We start from the raw sequence: 10,568 nt of genomic DNA on the forward strand, positions 1-10,568 counted from the left end.
CCACTTGTTTCCCCACTGGAAGTAACCAACAGTTTACAAGCAAATAGCTTTTGTTGCTAATGTTTTCCTTCTTCCACTTTATAATTTTGCCATCCATGTATGCATCTCTTCATTCCTCATGATGCTCTCTGCTCTTCTGCCCTCACAATGATGTGAAAATTCTCTTAATAAGGATATCTAATAGCACCTCTAATAGATGCTTCTCAATTCTAGTCTCACTAGGTCTCTGCTGTGTTTGACTATTGTAGATTCATTCATCACACTTGAAATTACTTTCTTGAGGTCTGTGACATTATTTTGCATCCTTAAGCCTTCCTCTTCTATTCTGTGCCCAGGATTCCCTCCTACTTCTGTCTTTGCTGCAGTTAGGCAATTACTTTCAGATCTCTTCTTCAGCTCCGATATGTTCCCTAAGATTTCACTTTACATAGACACTGCCTGCTGGACATCTCCACCTCGATACTCTACCTACGCTACATCTATCTGAAGACAGACTTCACCATCTTTGTCTCTAAACGGATTACCCATCCTCCTGCCTTTCCCAAATCTTGCTGGCACCATTACCCACTGTTCATCAAAGTTAGAAACCTGGGAAGCATCCTGATTTCAACTAACTCTCACTTCCCACATCTCTTAAATAACCAAGTGATGCCAGTTTTACTTCCCAATGTATTTTTGCAACATGTTCCCTCTTTAGGTAATCTCTGGTGGCATGTACTGCTAACCCAAAGTCAGGGCCTCTCTGCTGGTTCAAATCCACGAGAGACTCTGAAGTAGAAAGATGAGTCTCCCTCAGTGCCATTTATAGCCTCCGAAAACCCACTGGAGGATTATCTATATATTGGATTTGATCAACAGTGATGATCAGATCAGAATCCTCATTACTTTTATTTTAAGCTCTCATTACCTCACTTACAATTTTAACAGCCACCTCATTGGTCTTTCTCATTGTTTCTAACCTTCTCTGACTTGTATTCACCTCCTTCCAGTTATAAGCCAAAAATTTTCAAAAATAAGTTTCTAGCTCCTCGTCTTCTGCCCCAACATCAGATAAAACCCAAGCCCCTTCACATGACTTTTAAGTCCCTCCATTCCTTTGTCCTGTTCACCAGCCACATCTCTCACTATACCTAACTACATGCTTTATCCTTTGTCAGTCTATGCTTTCCTAGTTTCATGCTATTGTCCATACTGGTTCCCCTACCTAGGATGGTGCATTTGACTTACACCTATTCTTTGAGAATTAATGTAAATTTTACACCTCTCAGGGAAGTTTCCTTGACCCTCCTTCCTCTCTATCCAGGACTTCAGCCCCTCAGCACTGTAGTAATAACTTGTGCTAACTTCTATCACTGTGAGGACATTACTCAAATTATCTATGTATGTGTCTCCCATATTCTATTAGTCCATTTATTTCTCTCATCAGAAGTACCTAAAATATTAGGATGGAAAGGAAGAGGATGAGAAAAGCCCACATTGATGTTAACAGTGTTTAAAAATGTTACTAAGTTATACACATTAGTGTGCAGGATCATCTGACTATGAGGTCTCCTCACTAAACTCTAGAAAGCAGTATTTGTAAGGAATTTCTTATTTCAAAAGGTATTTTTGGAGAGGGTGAGTTTTTCCTTCTAAAAGTTAGTAAACTACAACTCTTGTAAATATTCATGTTGCAGATCACACCTGGACCACCTAAAAAGCCAAAGACCCCATCTGGACAGTCGACCCTTGTGTATTGCTACAACTGTGCACAGAAAGGCCACTTTGGACATGTAAGTTTGAGGGGCATTTGGGCTTTAAATATTCTGCTATTCAGGGAACAGCTGCCGAAAGATGAATGTAGCTCTGAATACTTACTGCAGCATTTCTCTCTGAAGTAAGAGTTAATAATTAAATTTCCCATTCCTACATATACACATTTGCTCTAATTGTTTTAAAAGATAATAAACAAGCTAACACATATACAGTAAAACAATGATCAAAAAAAATGCCAGCAGTTCTCATGCGTGCTGATGATTGTTTTTACTTTGACAAAGCCAAATCCTGATTTTAGATTTTCTGCTTAATTTTCCAGTACCTCTGCTTTGTCCTAGTATTGGGTTCAGTTCCATCTTCATCACTCACATACAAACCCGACACTCACTAGAAAAAAATACAGGGGTGCTACATTAAAGCAAGAATTTCCTGTCTATCCAGCATACTTTCTAACCCCAGAAGAAATGGTCAGATTTTTTTGTATTCTATATGCTGAGTTGTCAAAGCCAAAACAACTTCCTGCTATGATTCAAGGGTGAGTCTTCTATCCAGTTGCCACATTAAGCATGAAACATCAGGATCTCATCTAGAGACATATTGTAATGCAAGTAGACTCAGAGCTTGTACATTCTGGGTATTTTCAGGCCAAAGAGGAAAGAGAAGTAGAAAAAGATCCTACTACAAGAGGTAGAAAAAGATCCAACCCATCTGCATTCCATACATCCTAGTAAGACAGACTTTTTTGTCTAGAACTTAGACCTTTATTGGAGAAGTCAGAGAAACTCTATGAAGAAATGTGTGCCTTTTTCTCCAGATATGCTTCTAATAGCCTGGAAACCAGAATAACTGATAACAAATGAGGCTTCAGTCTAGTAACAACAGCAGGTAGAAGTAATCAAAGACCTTGAGAGTACTAGATGTGATCAGGGGCAAGAGAAATAATGGAGCAGTTTGGGAGGTGACTTTACGAACTCTTACTATGACATTTCACTGATGCAGACAGGTGTGGGGGGAGCTGGAGCTTTACAGAGTGGTAGTGGTGTTACGTGCCATCCAGATGACTAGAGCTTCAGATGAACCATGTGAACAAAAGCTCTGAACTCTACCCTGTCCTAAGCCAATCTCACTGTCTCCCAACACACCTGTCCCCATTACCACAGTCACTGACAGCAAGGGACCAAGTCCCTTTCATCTTACTTGGATCCACAGTCAGTACTCTTGGTGCCAGTCAGGAGATCGGGAGATGTATTGCACTGGACAAATTACAAAGACCTCTCCAAAGTATTGAGAAGCAGTGATGTCAGTTTGAAGACTGAGGCACACCTGATTGAGGCTGTGGCCTTTTCAGTCATTTGCTAGGCATCTGAAAATGACACTGAATGAAGGTGACAAAAAGAACTGATGGCCTTTGACATGTAGTGTTGGAGAAGAGTTTTGTATATCCTATTGACTACCTAAAGAACAAACAGATAAGTCTTAGAAAAAGTGCAGTCAGAGTTCTTCTTGGAGGAAAGGATAATAAAGCTTCATCTCACATAATCTGAGCCTTTTGCTAGGAGAGGCTGTTCCTTGGAGAGGGACATTGTGCTTGGAAAGATGGCGGGTTACTAAAAGAGAGGAAGACCCTCAACAAGGTGGATTGACACAGTGCCTGAAGCAATGGGTTCAAGTGTGTCAGAGAGGATGAGGATAGAGTTCAGATCTGCTGTTCATAGGGTCGTTATAAGTTGTACTCGACACCTAACAACAACAGGAGTGTTAAAAGGATGAGCAGGAAATTGGGGAGAGTTAATAGATTCTGTTCAAATAGGTATTTGGCCTCTGGCTTCCATATTTCAAGGAGTGAGGTCCATACCTTTGGGGATGTAATTTTCTAATAAATATATCTTTACTATTTTACCCTAAAAAAAAAGGTATTAGATGAATGTATAAGGATCTCTAGGACCTTTTTCTAATCACAGTTTACTGTTAGCAATTTATTTGTGCTGCCACATAGGTTTGCCTTGTAGCTTCTAAGATCTAAAAATTCCCAGAGGCCCAGAAGTCACAGCAGAGTAAGAAATAAAGAACCAGAATTACTGAATAGAAACAAAATTAATAGGATCAACAAAACCAAAAGTTTTGAGAACATTTTCTTCTCAAAAGACTTCAACTTAAAAGAAAAATAGAAGGCATAAATAAATAGTGAAAAGTTAATAACTTAAAATCCTGAATTAGAAGAGAAGGCTATAAAAACTTCATGAATCAGTTCATGAAACTGATTGGCAAGTTTAACCAAACTTTTACTCAGAACAAATAATCCAAGGAAATAATATCCATCTTATTTTGTGGAACTAGTATAACCTAAAGCACTTTCAAATATTTGCAGAAAGATACTGAAAATTTCAAATTTGTACCATTTCTTATTGGAATATATACTAGTAGTAGAAAAAGTAGCATGAAAAAGATGGAAAACCCTTTGCATGTGATTTATAGCCTCTTAAAACCCACTGGTAGGGGGCTCTGTTAACCTAGTGGTAAGAAACTGCTGCAATACCGATGACATGTGGTACAAATCCACCAGCTGCTCCGCAGGAGAAAGGTAGGCATTCTCCTCCTGTGCAATTAAATTGTCTCTGAAAACACCCTAGAGGGTCAGGTATGAATTGGTTCTAATAACATATAACAATCATAGTGTCACACAGTTTGGTGGGTAGAGGAAAGGGTGGGTAAATGAAATGGGAAAGATCTGGCACGGATCTGCAAAGATAAGGTAATGGTGACCATAGTTCCATGATGATTCATTTTATAAAACATAATGAATGGGAATGAAGGACGGTGTAAAACACAAGTATGCAAACTTTGTAAGCAAATATAGAAGAAAAATTTTAAAAACTATGGCTGAATTACAGCCATAAACTTTCAATCAGTATTAACTTCTAGAGAAGGATGGAAATGAAAGGTAAGTTAAGAACATTACACAAAATAATTCCGTTATATCAGTAATCCTGTAATTCTTGTGGAAAAAACTAAAATGTTGTGAATTGATAAAAATGAGTGGCAAGTACAATTTTAATTACTTTATTTAACTATATGTTTAGAACAACTCATAATTTTTTTTATTTTAAATAATTCACTGCTCATAGATACCAAGTTACCAGCTTGGTCAGCTACCTCAAAATTATAATTTCAGAATATGAATGTCAAAGTTATGTAATGAATCAGCTTCATTCTTTGTGGATGTTTTACAAAATTTTTTTTAACAAACTTTCTTCTTAAGAAGCAATCTAATTTTTCTTGAATGCCTAGAGAAGAAGTATAGAACAGTTCTAAGTAAATGTTAAGTAAGATAGGAGAAGACACAAAGAGGAAGGTCCTAAAGGGAAATATGCTTTCATGAAAAGATACTGGTTTTAGACATGTCGATATCCAAAAGATACATGTCACAGATCATGGTTAACCAAAGTGTAATATATGGGGAGTAGTTCAGTCAAAGATGTAGGAATTCACAGCCAAAGGAAGGTGAGTCTTGACAGTGGGAAACTATCCTAGGGAATGAGTAACTTGTCCACAATGCATGAGACATAGTTTCACTGTCCTTTACTGCTGAGAAAAATTCTGACTTTACTACTAAGAGAGAATAGTTGTAATCTAAATGTAGTTAATGGGAGCAAAGAGAAGAGGGCTCTTTGGAGGTTTTCAAAATCTCCTAGGAGCATTTTCAAACTAGACATAACTCACTCTCCTTGTAAGAATCTTTGAAAGCAGTGTTTTGAGTTACAAGTAAGTGAGCAAACTACTTGCAGGGAGCAAAGAGCTAAGAATTTCCCCTCATAGTTAAAGACTAGGAAGAAGTAAAGAGAAAAGCACTGATGGAGGAGACAAGCAAAGGACTAATAATGAAATACACCCTGTAACAGAAGTATGATGAAAATGCATCAGGACTTACCCCAAAATTCTCTAAACTCAGACCAGGGAAGGGGTTGGGAAAGGATGGCTTTTAAAAGTTTGAATAATTAAAGAAGGGGAGAAAAATCTAAGCCCAAAAGAATAGCATGTAGGCATGAGTGTGGGGTGGGGGGCGGGTGGTACTTGAATGGTCTTCCTAGCATTCTGACAAAGTCCACAATCTGTATCCAGAGTGAGGTGTCAGTAGTCGGGGGTTCATCCTTAAGTAAAATTCCAAATCTTGCAAAAAAGTAATTGAACAGTGTGGCCTCATGAATGACATCATTTCAAATACAATTTTCAGGAATGTGCAGAAAGACGAATGTTTAACCATACATTTCCAACATCTCCATTCATCTACTACTATGATAACAAATACGAAATTCAAGAGAGAGAAAAGAGAATAAAACGAAAAGTAAAAGGTATGTTAATTATTTCTTTTTAGATCATACAATTTAGGTTTTCCACACTGTCTGAAAGTAGAGTCTTCCTATGAAAACAATTGTAAGCTGAAAAGGTATTAAGCAAAGAAACAACTACCTTTGGTTTATATGGGAAAGTTTTTTGCACATTCCCAGATCCCAGAAATAATATACCATAATACATATACAATAACAGCCATTATTAGGTACCATCAAATCAATCCTGACTCTAATTGACCCTTTACACAACAAAATGAATCGTCCATTCCTGTGCCATCTGCAAAATCATTATCTTCCCTGAGCCCATTTTTGCAGCCACTGTGTCTGTCTCATTCAGGATCATCTGTTCTTCACCCAAGATGATGTCCTTCTCTAGGGACTGGTCCTTCCTGGTCACTTGTCCTACCTGTTCTAAGACAAATTTAGTCATTCTTCTGGAAGTCCGTGATATATAATCCATATTCTTCACTAACACTATAATTCCCAGTTTTCAGTTCTTCAGTCTTCCCTATTCATTGTCCTGCTATCACATCATATGAAGATATTGAAAGCAAATACTAAATAAAGTATGAGTGAGGTGTAAATTTAGACAGTATATGTATTGTGTGTGTATGTTGTTGTCGTTGTTGATTGCCTTCGAGTTGAGCACAGCTCATAGCGACCCTGTGAACAAAAGTCCTGAAGCCCCTCTACACCCATCAACATTTATCAAAGTTCATGGAGTTTCTGGAGGCATGTTATTTAGGAAGTAGTTGCCACTCCTGCTTCAGAACCTGTCATAGAATGTTATTATTCTATGTGCCGTTAAGCTGCCTGCTCAGTGTATGTTCCTGGGAAAAGAGTTTGGCTATGCCACTCTTGATGCTCAGGGCTGCTGTTTTAATTGCAGCAAAACAAAAGCTGAATGCTAGTTTCACATTCCACCTTTTTCATAAAAGTGAAAATACTCTTGGGATTTTTACCAGTTGGCAGAAACTGTTACTAATAGATCTTTTGCAGATGCAAAATAGCTTGAAGCAAACTTTGAAAAAATGGGGATCATTCCTAAATTCCTTTGTTTGCTTGGCTTTCCCTGTTGGGGGTGTCATTAATTGGCATGAAAAATGTTTTTAATAATTACCATAGAAGTGGAAACTTTCTCAGACTCAAATCAAACACCCACTTGACTTTTCTATATCCTGATCTGTTCACAATATACTGATTTCTCACATAATAAGCACTGTGTTGTTGCTGACCCTCCAGTGGATTTTCTGAGACAGTAAATAGCACGAGAGGAGACTGCTCGTCCTTCTCTGGCAATTAAGCACTATAGAAAATGGAAAAAAACAACACTGCTATTGCCCTAAAGGGCTTTAAAGGTTCAAGTTTTCACTTGGGCATAGAAATACTTTTATCCTTTTTATGTCTGTTGTACTTTTTCATGGAAAGACAGACTGAGTGGGTGTTTTTGAGGTTTCTCCTAAAGATCCTCTCTCACAGAAAGGCTGCCCTCAGGAGGCCCTGCCATCATCTCCAGGTCCGTAGTGACTTTCTGTGCTTTGCTTATTTTGCAGACATAAATTTCATTCTCACAAATTGTTAAAATTTACATCAATTTTCTGTACCTCTTCTCTTTCCTTCTTAGATACTTCTAGATGGTTTCCCAAGTTACCTTTTTTTGGATACAAAATAGTTTTGTTTTTTTCAAATTGTTCTACACAGTTATTTTCCCACACTGTACATTTTTGTTATTTTCAAATGAAGGTACCACAGTTCTTAGTAAAATAGAATTATTTCTCAAATTCTGTATACTTTATACATATTCTTTTTAGTATAAAATATCAACTATATATAAGCAGATAGTACTGAGTATTTGGAAATAATGATTAGGTAACTAAAGCAGAAAACTATTTAAAAGAAATATACCAAAAATATTACATCTGAATTGTATGATTATGGGTACCTTGTGATTTTTTTTTATTGTTGTATTTCCCAAGTCTTCTGTAATGAGTATTTATAGATTTTGTGCTAAAAAAAATCAATTGGCTTTTCCTTTTCAACTCATTATAGTTAGAACTCTATAAAACACCCATTTTGAGACTGGGCTGCCAACTCAAAGGCACGTGGTTCAAATCCACCAGCTGGTTCATGGATGAAGGATGAGCAGCCTCCTGTGTGATTTAATGCCTCTGAAAAACCTGGAGGCTCAGCTGGTAGTCAGTTCTTTCACAGCAACATAATCCATTCGCAGGGTTTTCAGATGCATAGTACTTCAGAAGTGGATGGCAACTCCTACTTCTTAATCTGTTTTAGTCGGGAAGCTTTGCTGAAACCTGTCCACCATGAGTGACCCTGCTGGTATTTTAAATATTGGTGGCATAGCTTCCAACGTCACTGCAACCTCCAGTTCACCCCAGTACAGCAAACTTACAGACAAGTGCTGTACTCGTGAGAGCAGATTCTGAAAAAGCAAGTATATGCATATACAAACTATCAACAGCAACATGCAAAGTCACCGAAAATTGTGACACTTCATCTCAAAACCCTAAGCAAGTTGTATTGACACAGTGACTGTAACATTAGACTCCAGCAATTTAGAGGTCATGTGGATGGCAAAAGATAGAGCAAGGTTTGGATCTATTGTTCATAGGATTGCTGTGAGTCAACTTGATAGCACCTGACAACATAATTCATTGGAATTTTTAATACTAAGTCTATTAAGTATTTTGGCACATGGTTCAAATCCACTAGCTGCTCCAAGGGAGAAGGATAGGCACTCTACTGTCATGCTGTCTGCCTCTGAAAACCCACTAGAGAGTCAGCTGTTACGGTTCCAACTCAGTGGGACATAACATAAATACTTCTTTTCACTTAATAGTCTATAATTCTTTTGTTTCTCCCTAAGTATTGCTACTTTCTACTTTGTTCCATTTTCCACTGATTCTCTCTCCAGCTTTTAAGGTTATATTGACATGTTACTTTTTTTGTCCCTCACTGCAGAATCACAGTTATCAAGAAAATACAGGTACAATGAATTGAATGAAAATCCAAAATCTCTGTAAATGTTCATTAAAATTAATAAAATAAATTTTTTTAAAAAATTTAAGAAAATACAGGTAAATGAGCTCACTCCTAGCAAGTAAGATAAGTCCTGATCTAACATCAGACCTGGCACTCAGACCTCTAGGATACATTAACATACATAAACCTATATTCCCCAAGTTGATGATCTCACCTCTAGAAGAATAATCTCTTGGCCAGTTTGGCACCCATCTAAGTACCATGGTACAGACTATCTTCAGAAGGTAATGGAAATGTCACAGGAGACTGTCAGAATTCTGTTTATACATCTTACTTCACTGTCTCTCCAAGGGCTGTTTCCTTATCACTGAAGGGAACTCAAGTTGGTTAAGCGTGACTTTTCTTCACAAAGCTGATTACTTCTCTCACTAGTTCTTACCACCAGTGTTTCACCTTGTTAAGCAGAACTGCACAGGAAAAATAGCTAGCGGGGCCTTTCTTAATTTTTCCCATTTTTATTAATCAGGAATACTGAACTGTAACCATCCCATTTTTGATGAATTATTTTTATCTCCATGAGAGCTCTTTAGAATGCCCTGTGATTACTGCACTTAAATGTCTGTCTTCACTAAGTGATTTACAGGATCACAAAAATACTGGATGGACTGTCCAGCAGCTGAATATGCAAAAAGTATTTCTCTGTTTTTCAGAACTCCAGAAAAAGGAGGATATATCAGGGCAGTTCAAGAGACCTCATATGGAAGCAGCAGACATGAAGCTCTCCCCGGCTAGAAGAAATAGCCATGGCTCATGGAGAAAAAAGAGGTGGCCACGAGAACAGCCAGAGATCCAGAAAGATGCAGTGAGCAGGAAGAGTGGGAAGCACTGGAAGGCAGACAGGCTTGGCTACGGGGACGAGGACTTCCCCAGGGGTCCCAAGGATCACCGGAAGCCTCCACAGGCCTCCCACCACTCACCGCGTTACCACAGGCCAGGAGAAAAGCAGCCCAAAGAGGGCACATGGGGCAAAAAGAAGAAAAAAGGGAGCAGGCTGGACCATGATGACAATGATAATCTATTTCTTATTAAGCAGAGGAGAAAGAAAACCTAAGAAGTAAAGTAACTTATGATTTGACTTTCCAGTGTTCATTTTGTCTTCCTATCTACAACATTCTGGAAGCATCTGTAGTATACATCATCAAAGTGAATTTTTGTTTTATGTTTTAAAACTCAGTCATAAGTAGAGAATAAAAACCATAGGGTCTCAGTTCTCTGTATCAGGCTATTATGTTAGCAGGCAGAAAGATAAACTCAGTGCCTCATTCCAGTATGACATTTTTACTCAGAATCCTAGGAATAGGATGAATTAAGATTTTCAAGAAAACTTAAAAAAAAATTCAGGGGATGCAGGAACGCTGTCTAATGAAATTTATCTGTAGGTGTGGGTGTGAAAATTAAACCCTT

At 37.9% G+C, this 10,568-nt stretch overlaps 1 protein-coding gene across 1 annotated transcript in view; it reads left to right on the forward strand.

Annotated features, from left to right (window-relative positions):
• ZCCHC7 (zinc finger, CCHC domain containing 7) overlaps positions 1-10,215 on the forward strand; it is a 229,389-nt gene extending 219,174 nt beyond the window's left edge. The window contains exons 6-8 of the mRNA XM_006886856.1: positions 1,677-1,772; positions 5,987-6,104; positions 9,815-10,215. Of these exons, the coding sequence (XP_006886918.1) occupies positions 1,677-1,772; positions 5,987-6,104; positions 9,815-10,215 (615 nt within the window). The remainder of the gene's footprint in view (positions 1-1,676; positions 1,773-5,986; positions 6,105-9,814) is intronic.
• The last annotated feature ends 353 nt before the right edge of the window (positions 10,216-10,568 follow it).

The sequence above is a fragment of the Elephantulus edwardii genome, unplaced genomic scaffold, assembly GCF_000299155.1.
Source record: "Elephantulus edwardii isolate Elephantulus edwardi_28Jun2011 unplaced genomic scaffold, EleEdw1.0 scaffold00052, whole genome shotgun sequence".
Lineage (NCBI taxonomy): Eukaryota > Metazoa > Chordata > Mammalia > Macroscelidea > Macroscelididae > Elephantulus > Elephantulus edwardii.